The sequence below is a fragment of the Gastrolobium bilobum genome, unplaced genomic scaffold (assembly GCF_033153095.1).
Source record: "Gastrolobium bilobum isolate Gb01-03AN ecotype WA unplaced genomic scaffold, APGP_CSIRO_Gbil_v1 utg918, whole genome shotgun sequence".
NCBI classification, from domain to species: Eukaryota; Viridiplantae; Streptophyta; class Magnoliopsida; order Fabales; family Fabaceae; genus Gastrolobium; species Gastrolobium bilobum.
Window position 1 is genome coordinate 188,444 of NW_026898111.1, and position 21,794 is coordinate 210,237.

General features: G+C 31.5%; 2 protein-coding genes across 2 annotated transcripts; both read right to left on the minus strand.

Annotated features, from left to right (window-relative positions):
- Nucleotides 1-6,776: 6,776 nt before the first annotated feature.
- Nucleotides 6,777-8,403, minus strand: LOC133312971 (putative transcription factor bHLH086). Its single transcript, XM_061514268.1, has 6 exons — nt 8,048-8,403; nt 7,742-8,005; nt 7,546-7,647; nt 7,370-7,435; nt 7,179-7,244; nt 6,777-7,003 (listed from the first exon to the last, which is right to left on the minus strand). The coding sequence occupies exons 1-6, from the start codon at nt 8,399-8,401 to the stop codon at nt 6,881-6,883; spliced, it is 975 nt and encodes a 324-aa protein (XP_061370252.1). The 5' UTR covers nt 8,402-8,403; the 3' UTR covers nt 6,777-6,880.
- A 5,970-nt stretch (nt 8,404-14,373) lies between these two features.
- On the minus strand, nt 14,374-17,353 carry LOC133312954 (double-stranded RNA-binding protein 8-like). Its single transcript, XM_061514251.1, has 4 exons — nt 17,118-17,353; nt 16,475-16,737; nt 15,593-15,803; nt 14,374-15,460 (listed from the first exon to the last, which is right to left on the minus strand). The coding sequence occupies exons 1-4, from the start codon at nt 17,296-17,298 to the stop codon at nt 14,529-14,531; spliced, it is 1,587 nt and encodes a 528-aa protein (XP_061370235.1). The 5' UTR covers nt 17,299-17,353; the 3' UTR covers nt 14,374-14,528.
- Between the last annotated feature and the right edge of the window lie 4,441 nt (nt 17,354-21,794).

Here is a 21,794-nt window from a genome sequence, read left to right on the forward strand (position 1 = left end):
TGTGTTATTTTATATTTCCCTAAACTAGGTAATTTCTCTAGTTAATTAATCATTTCAATCCAAAAGCTTAAATTTTTTAATCAAGTTACATTAAGGATTTTATATTTTTTTAATACGCCTCCTCACACGAGAGCTTGTTGGGTTTGAAGGGGGACGATGCATTATACATAGCCTACCTGAACTAAGAAATTTCATAATATTTAATTATTTTTATTAATAGAATAGAGGCAACAAAGATCGAACTCATCATCACTTAGTCATGTCATCTCTGATACCATGTAAAAAATAATTTTAATCCAAAAGTTTTAGCCCTTAGGTGATGCTACATTAATGATTTTATATTTCTCTACCACTTACCCTTCTAAAAGAAAATATCAACATTAATCATTATCCAAATTGAAAATAACAATTTGAGCGCAAAACACAACCCATATTTGTCTATCTGAAGCCGTCCTTGGGGTTTATATTTCTCTAGCCACTTAATGTCCAGTAGTCAATTATTTACCAAATATATAGGTGACAACATTAAATATGGGGAATCATAACTATACAAAATGTGAAAATATTAAATGTAGGAAATCATAACCGTACACTTGTCATCACTGGACGTAAAACAGTTGAAGAAATGATTTTACCCCACATATATATATATATATATATATATATATATATATATATATATATATATATGAGAAAAATATTTGTCCTTTTAAATGACACAACTTATGTCCTTTCACTCTTACAAAGAGGTGTGGGACCAACACTTTTATATTTTTTTGTGTACTCTCTCTCCTCCTTTATCTATCTCTTTCTCTCACTTAAAATAATATAACTTTACATCCTTTAAAATGATACACATTTTTTCCTATATATATATATATATATATATATTCTCTTCTAGTTTTCACATCATTGAAGTCATGATACGGTAGAATATAATCAGCAGATGACACCTAAATAATTAATTGCGATCCTTTAATGAACTAAATAATATCTACGAATATTATGTGGTTTGTTAAATGAAAATTAGCAAAATCCACTTAGGAATTAAGACAAGCTAAAAACTACTAAATCATGTAACGGCACATGAGAGACAGAACATAGAACTACCCAATTTAGCCTAATTAAAACTCTGGATATGAAAATGCTTAACCTAGAAAGCTCTGGATATCATCATAAGGTTGAGCAACACCAACACCTATCCTTTGCTGTGGTTGTTCAAACTATTAAGCGTGTTTCTAGGTGTAGAAATTTCAGCGAGAGTTGGGTTTGCAGAATCACGGAATTGTTGAACAATGAGTGAGAATTCAAGATTCAACCAAGCGGTAATAGTTTAATCGGTAACAAAGAAGTTGAGTAATGAAAAAAAAAAAAAGATTTTAGTTTAATCCTCACATATCACTTTTGGAACGAGTTTAAATATCTTTATTCATGGCCGGTCGTGCACTTTAAAATAGTCTTATAGCTGGTTTGAAGAGACGAAGTTTTTAGGAATATTGGAAGAAGCCAACTCATCTCAAAGAGATAAATAAAAGTGGATAACTAAAAAAAAATTCAAGATTCAACACATATATCACGAAGCTAACAGGTGTACGGATTTGTTAGTAAACTTAGGCCTGTTAGGTATGATGTATAAGGCTTGATCGTATAAGCTTATACTATACGTTATGACATTTGCAGTTGTTTGGTGTGATCATCGTATAGTATAAGCTTATACAGTAGAATCCCGTAATACATCAAAATGATGTATAACTTAATCAGGCCTAAGGGGGTGAGCTAGGCCTGATAAGATGTTGATGTATTAATATTGCTTACAAGTACAATTCTCAAGAACTAATATATCATTTCAATATTAATATATTAAAATAATTTTTTTTAATATATTTATTTTTAAAATATTGGAGGATATTATCTTATACAATACCATACCAAACGCTGGATAGTATTAAAATTTAATTAGATCTTATACAATCAGGTCTTATATTATCATGTTTTATACTATCAAACCTTATCCTATACTATACACCAAAGATACGTTAGCTTGTAATTAAAATGTCATATGTTGGAAAGAAAAAAAAAGGCACAATGCCACGTCTGTAAAATTATTTTTAATTCTGTCATAAATTTTTTTTATTGGATTCAACGGAATACATTTTGCCACGCTAGAAGGATGTGAATCTCGCAAGGTGAGTCAGCAAAATTAATCTGTTTTTGCCACGTTAGAGAAGGAGGTTAGTGGAACTAGTCCAATTGACTCAACTAGGGAGTCTCATCTTATTCTGTGATGTGATAAAACGTATCCGAGTGGCCCAATAACGAGATACAATCGAGATTTTAGAAAGAAATTTAGGAACCGTGACATATTGGTATTTTTTTTTTTCTCAAATAGTATCAAATTGGTCGATGTCTAATATCGTTTGCAAGTCCTGTTGGTTATCACATCTTGAAGCTCACGGGATGAGAAATATTTTCGGTGCAACTTTCGTACTGATTATTTAGTGTGATAATAATATTATAATTATGTATTTTAAGAGTATATAATTATAATATTAAAATTGAAGAGAATTTTTTTAATATTATAATTATATACTTTCCAGAATACATAATTATAATAATACTTTTGCACTGAGTATTTAATGTGACAGTTGCACTAAAAAAGCTCTCTATGAGAATAAAATTTCAATATTACCGATGCACTGAGTTAATTTATATTAGAATACGTAAACGGGTCCTAAAATTTTAGAAATTTACGCAAAATTCATCTACATATCCTAAAATAAATGAACTACCATGCTATGTAGTACTAATACTGACACGTGACATGTGGCACGATACGACACGACACTTCGACACGTTAATTCAAAAAAATATTAGATTTCGACACGTAAAGACACGTTTTGATATTGAATAATATTTTTAACTTATGTTACGTATATTATATTTAATATTCAATAATTTAATAAAAAATAAAGCTAAACTTATAATACCTATTAATTTTGCAAAAAAACATAAGATATCACAAATATTTATATAAATTCAATAAAATGGCAATAGTAATCTAACAAATCTAATATTTAGAACTAAAAACGCAATGCAACGCAACCTTTGAATCTCTTTTTGAGTTTCTACAATACGTCTTGAAGTGTCAAAGAGTGTCGGAATGTCAGAGTGTCGGAAAGTGTCGAACACGACACGTCGAGATTTTTGAAGTATCGGTATTTCATAGCTACCATGCACTAAACACTGAAGATTTTTTCCTCCATGGGATGATGTCTGGTCTTTCAAAATTTTCTATTCCTAGAATTATTGTTGTCCAGTGATTTTCTGCTCTGAACTTAGGCCTCCGTCAAAAAATTATCTAAAAGTGATGGAAAATTTGCAATAAAAATAAACGTTGGGAAGCCACATAGGTGTGCAGGACACTAACTTATTAGAGACCGAGTCAAAAAACATTATGAAAAATTCAAAATATATAATTTCAACAGGAACATAAAAATCACCTACAAATAATAAATATTCTTATATTTTTGTTTGTTTAGTTAAGACTTGATGATATTATTTAATATTAATTTCTCTAATAATGAAAGGATTGATGCTTTTTTTGCAAGATAGAGATAATTTCATTTATGCCTCACATGAACGTAAGTGGAACCCTACGAGGAAAGAAGAGAGAAAGAAAAAAAATTGTTTTCATATGACTGCAGAAGGTAAATTTATCTTTATCTTACGGTAGAAACATTATTCCTAATAATAAAATAAGAAAAACACCATTCTCAATGTACAATTACAAACTTATAAAAGTTACATATTTTAATTATTCAATCTGTAATTTTAGAAGTTAGTTTTTCTTTTTTAAGGATATGTGTAGAAATCATTTCGCATTAAGAATTCATTGAAATGAATAATCACCGGTTTATGTGGGATTGGGCATGTGATTTACCACTACCCATGTGAACCTTATTAACGGTTACACGTGCTTAATTGTGGCCCCCCCTCCTCCTCTTCATTTCCTGAATTAGAAAGAAATGATTCCCTTAATTATTTTCTTGATAAAGTAAAGCATAAAACAACTGTACGGAGCCTCTTAATTATGTACTTGCATGCTGATCAAATCGATATACGTGCATACTTAGAAGTTGAACTACAAATATATATATGGTTAATTGGGTTGAATATGGAATCAAATGTGTTTGAGGCTAATGCCAATGGAATTAGATGCATGCAACATGCTAATCTGGTGGTGACCAATGGAACTAAATGCATGCAACATGCTAATCTGGTGGTGAAGATTCCGAGTAATAATGTGAGGATGAAATCTTGATCCTTTACAAAGCATTGAAGGTTCTTGATCCTTTACAAAGCATTGAAGGTTCTTATATATATATATATATATATATATATATATATATATATATATATATGGGTTTGCTTTTTCTGCAGTTACTGCAGATAAGTTATCTGCAATAAGCCCAATACGACGTCGTTTTGGGGCGGAAATCATGGTGTTTTTGTAATTTTAATTTATTTCAGGGTTATAATAGTCTTTATATTTATAATTTTTTAAGATTTCAATACCAAAACGACGTCGTTTTGGGAATAAATGCAGATAACTTATCTGCATTAACTGCAGAAATATTTTTCCCATATATATATAGGATTTGTCATTTCTGCAACGACAACAAATCAGAAATTTTGCAGCAAGCATATATATATATATATATATATATATAGGTAGGATTCTTTGATACTGGTATCAAATTTTAAATTTGACACCTCATCTTATAGACGATAGATCAATGGGGTCACATGCTTACAAATCAGAGTCGTTGATCTTTTTTGATCTAACGGCTATAAGATGAGATGTCGAATTTTAAATTTGACACCAGTGTCAAAGGATCCTACCTTATATATATATATATATATATATATCTATATGAGGCAGGATCATTTGACACCGGTGTCAAAAAAAAGTTTGACACCTCATCTTAGAGCCGTTAGATTAAAAAAATCAATGGTGTCACATGCTTACAAATCAGAATCGTTGATTTTTTTTTAATCTAACGGCTCTAAGATGAGGTGTCAAACTTTTTTTTTGACACCGGTGTCAAAGGATCCTGCCTCTATATATATACACACACATATATATATATATATATATATATATATATATATATGGGGTAATCTTTTCTTTCGTTGTAGGAGAAAAGACCATTTTCGTGCTGACACACATCGAAGATAGAGGAGAGAAAAAGTGAAGAGCAAGAAAAATTAAGATGGATCATACCCATGGTAGTTAAAATCTCGATTTAAATTTGTGCTTTTACGATTTTTTTTAATCAAAACGATTTCGTCAAAATTCCAAACGCTTTTACGATTTTTTTATGTTTGGATTTTACTTTTTATAATTTTTTATCCTCCTTCCAATTTTATAAAATCCCGAGTTTAACTACCATGGTCATACCTGCTCGAAAACAATCTTCCTCCTATGTTAAATGAGAAAAACAATCTCTCTCACACATATATATATATATATATATGCAAGCCTTAAATTGTGGAGAAGATGCTTACATGAATATTGAATAGGTGGTCCTAGCTCAATCCATGTGTTGATATATAGTGGGGAGGGGGTAGAGAGTGAAGAACTAGGAAGTCAGGAAGATCGTGTTATCCTGGTGTGATGATCTGAAAGGAATCATATGAGATTTGAATCATATTTAAAACAATATCTAATCTAGAGCAATATATATATATATATATATATATATATATATATATATTATGTCATCATTATGTATGTTCAGGACTTTTACGTTTTAACCTTTTCAGTATGAAATGTTGCTTCTTGGTCCTAAGGTATGAAGGTATAATGTGTATGAAACCTGAATGTAGAAAATTGTCCCATTCTTATTTGCAAACTAACCAAAGCCTGATTCACCACTATTGTGTCTTTTACTAGTCTAGCAAGACATAACATTGGTTCTCCAATCTCCAATTTGACATGAAACTCTTGGTCTAGAGCAAATAGATAGGCTGTAAAGTGAGTACAAACCTCGCTACATAAGATTTCCAAGATAGAGACGGGAGTCGATTGTACACCATATTATCCTTATAATTTCAGAAAGAAGATGTTTTTCAAATCCATGATCTTTCGATCACAAAGAACAACTTTACCACTGTTCGAAAGTTCACTCTCTTAATTTAATTATTAATTATGACTAATTAAGTATAACATTATTTGTCGTTGCTCGTAGAATTTTTTATTTGTATTCTATTTGTCAACTGCCTACTTATTTTTAATGTTACACAGTGAGTTAAGAAGTACCCTACCCTAACCTCCAAGCTGTTGCTATTTCATTGGAAACAGCTCATTCTGATATTGTCAGATGAGAGAAAAGTCAATGTTCAGTATATGGTTTTATAGGTTTTGTTCTTGCCAGCATTAGCAGCAGGAAAATTTCTTTGACATTGAGACAAATTCAGATGATTGATGTCTCCTCTTGCATGCTAAAAATATGCTGAACATGTATAAACTAATATACTATATACAATCGTTAAAGGATAAGACTTTAGATCAAACTAAAACACTTCATCAGCACTAATTCAGAGAAAAGTACAACTTAGACATTACAGATATATTTTGTTAATGAAACTCTGAGAAAAAGGTAACAGCCCCAACATGACACAGCTAGAAATACAAAATGTTCAATTTCGATGCTAGATATTGATTTAGAAGTTAACATATTTTTAAAGGTCGTGCATTCTGAATTTCTAAAGTGTCCTTCAGAACGACCAACTCTCAGAGCAAGGCTTTTCTTGTCCTGCAAAGTTGTGCTTGAATTGTTGTGACATTATTTCCTTTGAAACATGAACTGCAAGTCATCTACTTTGAGCTTGAACTTCTGTCTCTTTGGCATGAAAGAATGGCATCGATGGCTTCTTTTACTTGAGAAATATCAGGAGGTTTTCCACCTTGGACAGGCCAAAATTCATCAGTTGCCAACACCTGCACTATGAACAATAGGAGAACAAAGATGTCACATAATATGTTTCAATTTAGAGCACTAATTTATTTTCGAGGTAAATGGATATTTGAAAATACATAAATATTTGCACAATAGAAAAACCATATACCAGAAGAAATAGAAGAAGAAGGAGAAAACTAGTGTTTTAAGTATCACCTTCACTTGCAATTGAAGAAACTTTACATAACTAATTGCTTTCTCCAGCATGGTAACCAAATCAACCTGCAAAATTCATTATCAAAGTTAAAACCATCATTCTAATAAGTCAAAATCATCTCTCATATGGTATGTTTCCCATTTATTGCTACAAAGGAAGTTAAAAGAAAAAAAAAATAGAAAATTCCTACCTTGGAGCCATTAGGCACAAGTTCTTGTAGTACCTTGAGCCTCTCACTTATCCTCTCTCTTCTATTCTGTGAGACAAACATTCTATCAACATTGCATCTTGTATTTTAATTTTGCTTAGTTTGCAATCAAAACCATGTACACATCTAACATAAATTGACTTAGGATTGAAGCAAACCTTAGCAGCCACACTTTGAGGATCCTTGGATGTGCTTGACTTTGGTTTTGGTGTTTTACTCTCACTTGAGCATTGCTTCTTAGAAGCTTTCATGCTCTCACCCTGTAAACAAAAAAAGTTCAGCTCAATTGCCATTCTAATTTCAGAAAGTTTTTTAAAGGAATAGTTCTCAACATGGTAGGATTGGTAACAGTACCATAGAAGTGCGTTTTTTCAAGGCTGATTCTTGTTCTCCTGGCTTCTGGAAGCTATCAACAGGGATAGTTGGTTCTGGATACAGCCACCCACATGAACTTTGGCCATGTTGCTTCTCTTTTGCACTATTGACTATGGAACTATAGCCACTAGCAGTTTCAAAGCAATTGAAATCTTGCACTAGGCGCAAGTCTTTTGTGCTTCTTGGACTAATCTGATTCCATTGGTTATAGCCTTGTTGCAAATTATTCTCCCAAACACAGTACTCTTTCTGGCTGTTATCTTTCAAGTAACAGTTGTTAGGGACCATTCTTTTCTGCTCAAAGCTAAGCAAAGATTCACTACCTTGCATGAGATTGCTGTACTCACTGGCTTTGAAACTAGTCAGAGATTCTGCTTCTTCCATCTGATAGTTTGTGCCTTTATAGACATATACATTGCCACTGCCATGTAGAGAAGGAGAATGGGTTATAGCTGAATCATTGCTGAGACAGTTAGTACTATGTGAGCCATCTTCCTCTTCAAGCACAGATTTGTGATACTCATTGATCCCATGAGTGGTTAAGGAGGTAACCTCCACAGAATTCTTATTGAAAACACAAGTTTGAACCTTGCTGTCCATGCTTGAACCATGTGGAATTTTGTCTTTGGCCAGTGCCATTAGGGAGGTAAAGGAAAACCAATTGCAAAAGCAATTAAGGTTTGTGACTTTGTTCACGGTGGCCAGGCATGAGAATGACAACTAGTAAGCAAAGCCTATTTATAGATGTCAAATATTCAACTCAAATAATGTTATTTTGTAAGTACAATATCATTTAATATTGGTGTCAAATTAATTTTAGAATTATTGATTTTTATCAATATGATGATAATAATTTATTAAAAATTATTGAGTGTAACTCAATAAATTACAATCAAGAGATTAACAACTACTCAGATGGGTTCTTGAACTTTTAAAATTTGACATCAGGGTCAAATGATCGTGTTCCTATTTTATATTAATGAAGAAGGAAATAGTGTACGATAGAAATCTTTAACTATGGGAAAGAAGAAGTCCAAATCTAATACTAAAATAGAATTTGCATGATGTTAGTTTAATTCATCTTCATATTGGGATTGTTAGCTGGCAGAATTTAATGCATTAGAAGCAGAGAAGATAAAAACACTGCAAAACAGCATAAGGGTCGCCGGGTCCTTCGCAAAAACCACGTCTCTATTTGATTCCTACTTTGATTAAGAAGCTGGAGCTACTTAAGGTTGCTTCTTATGTCCTTCCTTTCAATCACTTAAGCACGTGGACTTATCTTATATTTTTATACTTTATGTTAACATTCAGTGTTGTTGTCTGGAACTAGTTATTCAACAGGCTAACACTGATTGGCATGACAGTTTCTGTATTTTTTTTCTTCCCCTTTTATTAACTCTCTGAATATATTCTATTTGAGGGGAAACAACATGGAAAATTTTGAATCTGAACATAATGTTGGCAATCACATACAGAATCCTAAAACAAAAAAATCAAAGAAAAAGAAAGTTCGAGTCATAACCAACACATAAGGATCTTATATAGAGATGTTTGAATAATTAAACTTCTTGAATAATTCATCTAGGGGGATTAAGGAAAGAAAATTAAGAAAATTCAGGTCAATAGATTTTGAGGAAGTACAATATATGTGCATAAAGGTAATTAGGGTCCCGCTTCGTAGAGGTCTGATTTTTTGTTAATAGTTTGGACTTGGGCCATGAATAACTGTTGTTGGTGTTTTCTAAATTCTATTTATATTCTTTTGTAATCCAAGTGACTCATAACGAGTGACACTGAGGTAAATATAGTACAGATAAGCTGGACTTAATCTATATTGGGTGAATCAGGTAAATCACTATGTCGAGTTCTCTCTTCCCTTTTCTTTTTTCTTTTTTGGATTTTTGTATGTGTCAATTTTCAACACAAATAAGTAAATTGGGAGCTAAGTAAAATAATCATGATATTGACTACAACATAATGCATGGCAAATATATATAAACTAGTTAAGAGTTAAATGATGAAAAATCAACTTGAGCAAGTGAAACCATATGAAGTTTGGCCATTTATTAAAAGTTTGAACTTCAAATCAAAGAATCAAGTCTCGGTTTACGAGAAATACTTGCATAAACTTGAAAAATTATTATACGCTTCTGGAATATCACGTAAAATTATGCTTAATCAATTTAAATTTTGACATTTCGATCTGAATTAATGATGAGGACCACCACTTACTTATATACTTAATATTTAATGTTCAAACAATAAATATGCGGTGGATAGTGAACTTCATCGTTAACTAATGCTAAAATGTCAAAACATTAATAAAATGGGGAAAATACTTCTGCTCAGAAGTATTTTCTTCCTGCCACAGTTTCAACAAATTTTTTTGTTTATTTTTTATTTTGTTTTAAAACAAATATTGTAGACCCCACCATGTTTCTCTGTCTGTGTGAACTTTTATCTTCTTCTGTTAAAGCAGAAATTAAAATCCCTAATAAAATATGTGACACTCCAAAAACTACTCTCTTTTTTAACATAAACCTAGTGCACCTAAGTTTATGGTTAACTATTTGATAATTAGTTATCATAATACGTGATAATTATGTTCAATAAATCTTGAAGTAGTGCTTCTAACTTGAATGTTCTAGATTTTTGCAAGAATTTATCTTAAAAAAAATGTCCCCATTCACTAGAGCAGATTCCATGCCAATGGAATTTTAAACCAAAAATGAATTTCATCAGTCAAACAAATTTTTTTCTCACAAACATTTTATCGATTATTCGACTAATCTATTAAATATTGTCGAATTCATGTAAGTGTGATTCTTTTAAGATTATTTTTTTCATTTTACTCGAACTCAAATTTTTTTATTAAAGAAAAAACTCCTTGTCAACTAAATTGATCCGTTGAAACCAACTTTTTTCCCCATCATCATCATATTATATGTTCTTGTTTTTGGTTTTATTTCTTTTGTGATTTCTGACTGATCATAAAAGATAGTTAAGTATATCTTTTGTAGACCCGAAGATGATCATCATCCACATGTTTTGGGACAAGGGCAAAATCAAGAGCTGGCATTGGAAAAGGAGCAATTCATTTTCCTTGTCTTAAGGAGAGTGTCTAACCAAGTATTTCTCACAATGTACTTAAAAATTCATGATTAGGCACATATCAAAATTCAAATCATAATGAGTATGACTCATACTTCGCATACTTACGAGAGTTCTTGTTGGTAGGATCAGTGAAAAGCCAACTAGTGATGGTGAGATAAATATAATACAGACAAACTGGATGTAAATAAAACAGAATAATTCACTGTGACAAATGTCTCTCCTCTTTTTTTTTATTGTTTTGGATTCGTGTGCCAATTTCCAACAAACTACACCAATACACCTTCAAATTTTGCCAAACTGCTTTGTGATGAAAATATTCACTGTTGTTAGGGTACACCTGGCTAATTATCAAGGGGACGGATCCGTTTACAAATTTTTTTTGAAAATTTTTACAAATTACATTATGTTCTCCCGGAAGAATATAGTATAATTTGTAAGAGTTTGTAAAAAAAAAAGTTTGTAAATATAACATGTCCCAATTATCAATATTATACTCAATTATGGGTTAGCACCAAATAATGAAAAATTTCTAAAGCATATCTCACATATGAATATGTACATGGATCGGGGTTCCCTATAGTTGTTTTTGACCTGCAGAGTATCCTTATTGGTTCATGGCACTCAAAAAATGAAATAAAAAAATTTGCACATCAAATGATAAAACAAAAAGATTGTTAGCCGTGACTTGAATTTGATTCTAAGGTTTCTCTTTTTAATAGGTGATATATAATCCCCACCGTAAACTCTCACTGAAATTAATGGTCTTACCTAATCTTGCAGGGGACATGGTTTTCCCCAATCTAAATTTTTTCTTACCAAAAAAAAAAAATTGTAAATGGTTAGATAATAACTACACCATCCCACCTACATGTACCTGATTTTTTTAAAATGCTTTATATGTTAAAAAGGATCTAAAATTAATTTTAGACTAAACACGATAACTTTGTTTGATTCATATAATCAAACCTAGCTTAGTAAAAAAAAAGATAAATTTTTCATTAGTTTTTTTGCTTTTTTCAATGCTTGAAGATAATGGAATGGATGGAGATGAGGGAATTAACTTTACCATGGATAATTACTCTAGCGTGGTGTTTGGTTCAGGACATTTGTAAAATTTCCCAGTCAACTGAGTGTGGCATTCTCAGTTGTCTCCGTTTGGCAGAAGAAATCAAAAAATTTACCCATCAAACGCTTTTGCCCCGGCATCGACAATCGTATGTAAAAAAACAACATATGCACTGTGCAAGAATACAACTTTCAACGTGGTATTTGGGAGAAAACCAGATAAATGGCAAAAAGCAACATATGCATTGTGCAACTTGCAACTTCCAATGTGCTTTTTTTTCCAGTAATATTTTGCTCAACCAAACAATTTTTTTTAAACTTTCCTACCAAACATACTTTCTCACATTTTTCCTAGTAATTACATTTTTTTGGTAAAAAAAAAAATTTCTTCTCTATCAAACGCCCCCTAGATGTGTTCCTCCTTGAGCCAAGAACAAGTATACATATTGTGTGCCCTTTTGAACTGTTATTGCATGGAACTAATCACAAAGAAGGTATTGGCTCAATGGCTGATTTTTAAAAGATGAATGAATTGCGGTATGTCATTAATTTTGCTTTCAACAATCTGATGAGTTTGTATATGAGACTGGCTCAGCCCCTAAAAGTGCCTCAGCTGGTGCATGACATAAAGCACCGGAACATTCTCATGGCTGCATTCACATATCATGTCTAGATGAATAGATGTGCTTCTTTGAATGATGTTCATTGAGTTGGTGGCAATGGTGATGGATTGAAGAGTAGAAGTGTTTTTGTCTTAATATTAAGATATGTTTTACTTCTTGTTATTACACAGTGTAAGTAGATTATTTCTTATACATGGTGATTTTTTTGAGAAAAAACCCAAGTGTAGGATGATAACTTATAGTTAAAAAAAAAAAAGATTGAATCATTTATGTTGCTTTTTATGTTAGATCATAAATAGCGTGTCACAACAATGTCCTCGGAGTCATCGAGTTATTTGAAGTAAGTTGCATTTGATGTATTATTTTGTGTTATAGAGTTGTAATAATGAAAGGATAAGAGTTATTGATCTTTTGTTTTTGGTATTATGAACAAGATTTTGTAACTAGATTGACTAGTTATGAGAAATTTAGAGACTTGTTGTGCATCTTTATATGCTTTTTGTTGAACATTTATATTATTTTAACAATGAAATATATTGTTGTTGTACTATCCCTTATTTTTACTCTATTTGAGTAATATAAGCATACTAACGTACCCAAATATGTGGAGAGTATTTTCGGTAAATCTGATGTACCTATGATTTTAAAAAATTGAAACTTGGATTAAATTTTTTTTTTCTTCTCCATACACATATCACAGAAAATACCTCATTTTAATTGACTCATCACACTGAGTCAGTGATGTGATGGGAGTACCGTAAATTTTTAAAATATGTGGACCTAAACATCTTTCCAATTCACGTGTATGTCATAAGATCGCTACAATCATCGATTTGTACTAAAATAAGGTAGAGTTGGAAGATACCCAAATGCTGAACGTATTAAGAGTTTTATGCTACCGTCATCGCATCAAAACAATTTTATAATGGGATTATTAATATTCTTAGATCTTTACATCTCTGGAATCCTTTGATTTTGGTTTAAGAAGACTATTCTTTCTCAGGAAGGCTAAGTAAATGAGATACTCTCAGCTATTTTAACATTTTTAATGGGGATGGAAAAGAGAAAAAATATAGAGCTGACGAAAATGTTCGTTTACTATTTTTAACTTATTTAAGTAGAGATGGAACAAAGAGACCAGTTAAGTACACATGAAAATGCCCAAAATCCATAAACAAAGTTACACTTAAGTTTTTAATGAACTGATTGATTACATTTGTGCATTATCAACAGAAGTTGGAATGGCAATGCATTTCAAAAAAAAAAAGGAAAAGGAAAATATATGCTACATATTAATAGTCTTCTATCCAAGAACTAGGACCAAGAGTTTTGTTTTTACAAACCATAGAAAAATGATCACATTTTCACTCAATTACTGTGCCACTGAACGAGGGATTTTGTTCAAATTAAATGCGGCAATTAATAACCATCAAATTCTCACAATAAAACATCCAATTAATCATAGGACATACCTCCAGAAATAAACATGAATATAGCCAGCTAGGTTAAACTACATAGCCACTATAACAATTAACAAGCACCCATTCCCCCTCACTATATAAATACAAACTTCTTTTACCCAGAGACAAGATTCAGAGAACCAATGCCCCAATGGTTCATCCGATACACTGGTGAATTAAGTTTTATGAAGAATGAGAAATATGCAGGAACTTTCTATTCTCGTTTCCTGAAAAACCATAGCATGTTGACCCCACAGCAATTGACTAAGACAAAGAATTAAAATCTATATAGACAGTGTGACTAAGGAATGAGAACTTAAAAATTTATGGACAGATAAGGGAAAAAAATATATTAGAAGCTAAATAAAATTACTGTTTAAAGTAATACATCTAAAGTTAGAGACACAGAAAAGTATTAAGAAAAGGCTGAAAGAAAAATACAGCAAATGCAGAAAAAGACAGTTAGATGGTAAACAACAGAGATGATATATGTTAAGAAATCTAAGGAGATTCCACTCGTGCCTTCTTCTTCTTGCTCTTTCGTCGCTTTTTTGAGCTTGAATGATCATCAATAGGCTGTTCTGAACCTGGTGGGAGAGGCACAGTTGGATGCTCAGTGGCTTTGAGGGATGGTGCATGTTTAGGCCTCTGAAATTCTTGACATGGTCGGAGAGTAACAGTTTGAAACTCGGTGGTTTCAACGGATCGTACCTGTTTAGCCTTCTTTCTTCGCTTTTTTGAACTTGAACTATCATCCACTGGCTGTTCTGAAACTGGTTGGAGAGCAGCAACTGGAAGCTTGGGGGCTTCAAGGGATGGTACATGTTTAGGCATTTGAAATCTTTGCCATAAGGAAAGTATATCAGAAGGTTGGAGATGAACAATTGGAATCCTTGAACTATCATCCACAGGCTGTTCAGAAACTGGTTGGAGAGGCGGATTTTGTAGCTTGGGGGTTTCAAGGAATGGTACATGTTTAGGCATTTGAAATCCTTGACACAAGGAAAACATATCAGATGGTTGGAGAGGAACAATTGGACTCCTTGAGATCCTTGAACTATCATCCACGGGCTGTTCTGAATCTGGTTGGACAGGCACAATTGGAAACTTGGGGGCTTCAAGGAATGGTACATATTTAGGCATTTGAAATCTTTGACGTAAGGAAAGCATATCAGAAGGCACAGGAAGTTCAATTTTAGCTTCATTATTATTCGAAGGCACAGGAAGTTCAGTTTTTGCTACATTATTATTAGCAACCACAGGACCTGCAACTTCCTTATCTTTTTGATCCAGTGAAACAGAGGTATGTCCTGTATTTGCTATGGCTGATCCAGTACTAACATCAATATATTGGGATTTGTTTGGTTTGACAGCAGCATAAATTCTAGATTTCGACTTTATTATCTCGTAAAGAGTTCCAGAGCCAGAATCGCCTGCTTTGAATATTCATTTAATTAGTTACTGCATAGCTAAATGAAAAATTATAAGAATATGTAATAAAGCATATATAAAAGAAGGGTTCAGTGTCATTTAAAATGACAAACATTTTTTCCATAAAAGAATACCTAGAATTGAAAGAATAGCAGCACATGCTGCTAATTGCTCGGCCTCTTTTTTGGTTCTAGCAGCATCTCCAGTGTACTTTGTACCATTGAAAACTAAAGATGATACAAAGCGAGGAAGCAACCCTTCTAGCTGAATAGTGTCGTAAGTTGGTCTTTCTACATGCAGCTTAGTAGCATACTCATTCAAGATAATCTTAGAAAACATAGCATTCTGAAAGATCACAAGGAGCAGTAATATAAGGATTCTACAATGAAATATAATATTGAATGACAATATATGACCAAGCCAATATGAATCACCATCATTGCGAATGATGCTATTTCTTTTGGATAAAATTTGTCAATATTTTGACAGCTTGTGTGAAAAAAGCAAACAGCTGAAAATAAGTTAGTTAATAAATATAGTTGTTTCCACATCATTCAGTAACATTAAAATTGGAGCCAAAGAAGAAAAAACCTAAATCTTTTAGACCAAAAGCATGCATATATCAACGTATACATATCGAAAGCCCAAACAAGCTTGTAAGGAATAAGTAACAACCTAAAATCATGCAAATTACAGGCAGAGTTACATATCTACAACATTATGTTATCTATGAAAAACATTTGGTGCCATATAAGTAGATTACAAAATTTGAATCAACTGAATCTCAAATGGACAGAAAACAAGCCAAAGGAAGTACAACAAAATGCAGTTCTAAACTTATAGAATATAATATAAACAAACATTGCAATCTGAATTGAATAGCACTAAACAAATACTCAAGCACAAAACATTGTACAACAACACAAGTAGTGAGGTACTATGAATAAGCAATCTATCTTGGCTTGAAATTCGATAACAGTTCGCAAAATTGATAGCAAAACTTATTTACAACAAACCTCAGAAACAAGAGGGCACCCTTCATCTCTAAATTTTGCAGAATGCTTCTCCAAAGCAATTCTGGCGGCGTCTTGCTCCGCAGCTTTTCGTTGAGAGAAAGTGTTCTCAGAAGTGTAACTCACTCCATCTACGCATACCGTTGACCTAAACTTTGGGGCATGGCTAGATCCCTCGTTAGCAGTCATATACATGGGAAGTGCTATGTTTGCCCTTTGAGCAAACTCCTGCAAATGATTTTTGTACAACAATAGTTCTGGCAAACCTGATAAGATCAAACCACAACATTAGAGATCTTTTATGTGTTAAAATTCAAATTTTATCTACACCAACAAATTCCACAACCAGAAATAAAAATAAAAAACATGTGACTTCAGTAAACATATAAGTAGGCCACAAGATATCAAAGTTCAAAATATTTGGGGATCCATGGATTCTATTAAAAATCAAGGAATGTTTTTTACTATTAACAGCTAAGTCTATGTTATTTAAAAAAATAAAATAAAAAAATGAATTCCTCAAAATCACCAAGCTAAAAAAAATGACCCAACAAATTTTATGTATTTTTTTTTTAAGAAAAATCTCAACTTTCTGTGTGTTCCTGAGTAAACAAACAAAGGCAAACATGGGAATGCAAGGATTTACCAGCAGCAGGAGCAGAAGATGATGATACATGTTGAGGCGTAGCCATAACTTGAGGTGAAATGGTGGGAGGTTGAGGTTGAGGTTGAGATTGAGAGGAAGATGAAACCACACCTTGAGTAGGATAAACCCGAGGGAAGAAGTTGATGGTGGAAGGGTTCATCTTGACCTTAAAGGACTCCATCAATGGCTGAGAGTGAGAGTGAGAGTGAAAATGAGAGTGAAATTGTACTGCTAGGGTTTTATATTGCAGGAAATGATTATGTTTTTTTTTTTTTTTTTGAAGCATAAATAGTTGGCGTATCAATTTTTCTTTAAACGGTCTTTAACTTTAAAATATTGATATAATAAATACTTGCCATATGTGACGATTTCTAATAATATAAAGATATTGCGAGAGTCAGAATATCATTATCTTAGTAATTGCGCATTTAATCGACTGACATATACGTAAATTTAATTTATATGAAGGTATCATAACGTCTTGTTCTTTATAAATTTTCTTTACTTATTACATGTAGTTTATGTAGTACCGATACTGACACGGGACACGGGACACGTGACACGATACGACACGACACTCTGACACGTTAATTCTAAAAAATGTTAGATTTTGACATGTTAGTACACGTTTTGATATTAAATAATATTTTTAATTTATGCAGTTATATTATATTTAGTATTTAATGATTTAACAAAAAAAATGAAATTAAACTTATAATATTCATCAATTTTGTAAAGAAACATAAGATATCCCAAATATTTATATTAAACTCAATAAAATGATAATCGTAATCCAACGAATCTAATAGTTGGAACTAAAAACTCAACGCAACGCAACCTTTGAATCTTTTTTTGAATTATATAATGTGTGTTAGAGTGTCGGGAAGTGTCAGAAAGTGTCGGACACGACACGTCATAATTTTTGAAGTGTCAGTGCTTCATAGCATGTACTGATAAAATATTAGCCATTTTTTTATGGGGGACAGTTATAGGAAAAAGAAGAAAAACAAAATAATTTATATCAAGAGATTCTGATATAAAATTCTTTATTAATTTTTTTTAATTATTGCATTTATAATAAGTAAGGATAGATATTAGCATCTTTTAGGAATAAATTTTTAGTATTACCGTCGCAATGAGCACCGTCATATTATAACATATATTGCATCGACATTGATTTGGGGCATAAAACGACACTCCAATACATTAATTTTAAAAAATGTTAAATTTTGACACTTTAGGTCACATTTTGATATTAAATAATATTTTTAATTTATGTAATATATATTATATTTAATATTCAATAATTCAACAAAAAAAATGAAGCTACATTTATTACATCTATCAATTTTACAAAGAAACATAAGACATCATAAATATTTATATTAAATTCAATAAAATAGTAATTGCATTCCAACAAATCTAATAGTTGGAACTAAAAATGCAACGCATCGCAACCTTTGAAGTTTTTTGAGTATCTGCAACGTGTTGAAGTGTCAGATTATCGGGGAGTGTCGAACACGATACATCAAGTTTTTTGAAGTGTTTGTACATCATAGATTTTAACTATGTACTCTCCGAGAAGTATATAGTTAGAGTTAGGATATTCTTATTACCAATTTTTTTACTATCACTCCACTACCACTTTAATCACCATTGAATTAGAGGAAAAGTTGAATGAAGAAAGAGAAAAGAAAAATAACTTTTGAATCCAATGGTGATTAAAGTGGTAGTAGAAAAAATTGGTAGTAAAAATATCCTACCTCATATAGTTATAATATTAAAGTTATTTTTTTTTCTTTCTACATCAGCCGACAAATTTTGAAAAAAGATTAAAAAAAAGTATCTTTAATATTATAACTATGTACTCCCCGAAATATAGAGTTATAATATAACCGCATTGAGTGGTCAACATCAGTCTGATGGTATTACTCAAGATTTATTACCTTTTTAGTGGGACAATTATATAGAAAAGAGAAAAAGGAAAAATAAAATAAAAAAATTGATTTTATATTATTGGATATTTTGTAAATATTTTTCAATAAATAATTTGAAGAAAATCTCTCTAATTAAATAGGATTATAAATAGGGTTAGAATGAATTTTTTCTTAATAATAAAGAATGTTTAAAAGCTTACAAAAAAAAATGTTTAAAGGAGTATAAAAATATGTGTTTGCTAAAATTGTTGAAATACGAGTAGATCTCCAGTACTCTGAAATTATATGCACTTTAAGTAGAAATAAATGGGATTTATGAGGCACTGAATGAGTATAATAAATGAGGTTAAATAGTTTTTTTTTTTTTTTTAATTTAGTATGTGATGCATTGAGTATCTAATATGAAGAAACTTTTCCCAAATAAATTAGGAATTTTGTGGAGCTTAAAACAACCATCATCTCTTACGCCAAATAATTCTTGGAGCTAAGTATTTCTCAAGTGACACTAAGTCCCCAACTACTGTCAACTTGTGGAATGCAAGAATATTGATAGGCAAAATTATTAGTGGTGAATCTATTCTTTCTACATATGGGAGGACAAGTTGTTGCTCCTTCACGAGAACCATATATAAACGAGAAAAATGTGTATCATTTTAAAGGATATAAAGTTGTGTCATTTTAAGTGAGAAAAAGAAATAGATAAAGGAGGAGGGAGAGTGGACAGAAAAATATAAATATGTGAGTCCCACCTCTTTGAGAGAGTGAAATGATATAATTTGTGTCATTTAAAAAAGACAACCATTTTTTCCTATATAAATTCGTGTCACCAATTAACCATTCTTAGTGAGTTAAATATGCAATGATGATGGAATATCCAGGAATATAAAACTATTCTTATTTGAGTCAATATTCTTGTCTTTTGTGTCTGAATATAACTTGTACCTCCATGCTCCCTTTTAATTCATCTAGCACTCATACATGTGTTTAGGCACATGCTTACAGACAAATAGAGTTGAAAATATGTAGTAATGACCTAAAAGACTCAATCCTATGGCATAGAAAAAATGTCAAATTTGCCTCTTTGACATACACAACATGTTTAATTCGCTATGTGTCATATGTTCTTCAGCCTCAGCATGTTTAAAACCAAAAGCAACTCCACCTTTTTTTAGGTAAAATACATGGTTTGAAATAGGGAAAAGTGTGTATAATTTTGAAGGATGTAAAGTTGTGTCATTTTAAGAGAGAGAAAGAGATAGATAAAGGAAGAGAGAGAGTTGACAAAAAAATTAAAGTTGTGGGTCCCACCTCTTTGTGAGAGTGAAAGGATGTAAGTTGTGTAATTTAAAAGTATAGACACTTTTCCCTTTGAAATAAGACAGGAACTTTTCAGTTTCATGGTCCTGTGCCTTGGCATTATATATATATATATATATATATATATATATACACGAGGTTTACATTTCTGCAACTGCTGTACATGCAGTAATTAAATACTTGCTATATAGATACTTGAAAGCATTAAATATAAGGAATCATAACCATACACATGTCGTTGCCGTATGTAAAGCGGCTACAGAAATAATTTTACCTATATATATATATATATATATATAGGAAAAATGTTTGTCCTTTTAAATGACACAACTTATGTCATTTCACTCTTACAAAGAGGTGGGACCCACATCTTTATATTTTTTTTGTCCACTCTCTCTACTCTTTTATCTATCTCTTTCTCTCACTTAAAATGACACAATTTTATATACTTTAAAATAATACACATTTTTTCTTATATATATATATATATATATGAGGTAGGATCCTTTGACACTAGTGTCAAATTTGCAATTTGACACCTCATCTGAGAGCCGTTAGATCAAAAAAGATCAACGACTCTGATTTGTAAGCATGTAAAACCATTGATCTTTTTTAATCTAATGGTTCTCAGATGAGGTGTCAAATTTCAAATTTGACACTGGTGTTAAAGGATCCTACCTCTATATATATATATATAGTTTTATTAATCTCATGTTAAAGGAGATAAGTTATCTCATGTTATAGAGATAAACTCTGAAAAATAAAAAGAAAAGAATAGAAAAAGGTGACAGTTATCGAATGGTGTGTAGGAGAGAAATTTATGACATGTAACATAAGAGTAGTTTTTTTCATGTATATATATATATATATATATATATATATATATATATATATATATATATATATATATATATATATATATATATCCTGTGTGTGTACAGAGAATCTAGATACGTAAATGCTAAAATATTCTCCGCTGATATAGGGGACAAAAATTTAACATTCCGACAAAACTCGTTTTATGCCAAACTTCTAAATCAGATCTTGTTGAGCAGAATTTGAACAAGGATTTTGAAGTTATAACTTGTTCAAATAAAGATAAGTCAATATTCTATTGGTCGTACATAGCAGGATGTATAGACATTTTAGTGGTTGGTACCACTGAAAATATTTTGCTGCATTACATGTATTCCATTTTGCAGCCTCATTAGCGTTCACTAAAACCACTGCATATATGACCTAAATATTTATGTAAGCATTGTTTTAGGCAAATAACAGCATCATTGCCTCCACTAATAGAAGCTAAATTACACGTAATAGCATTGCCCCAGAGGTGTCAAAACGGGTCGGCCCATTCTGACCCACCGCCAACCTGTCAGAAATGGGTTGGCCCGTTCCACTCTGCATTTTGATATAGGTTAAA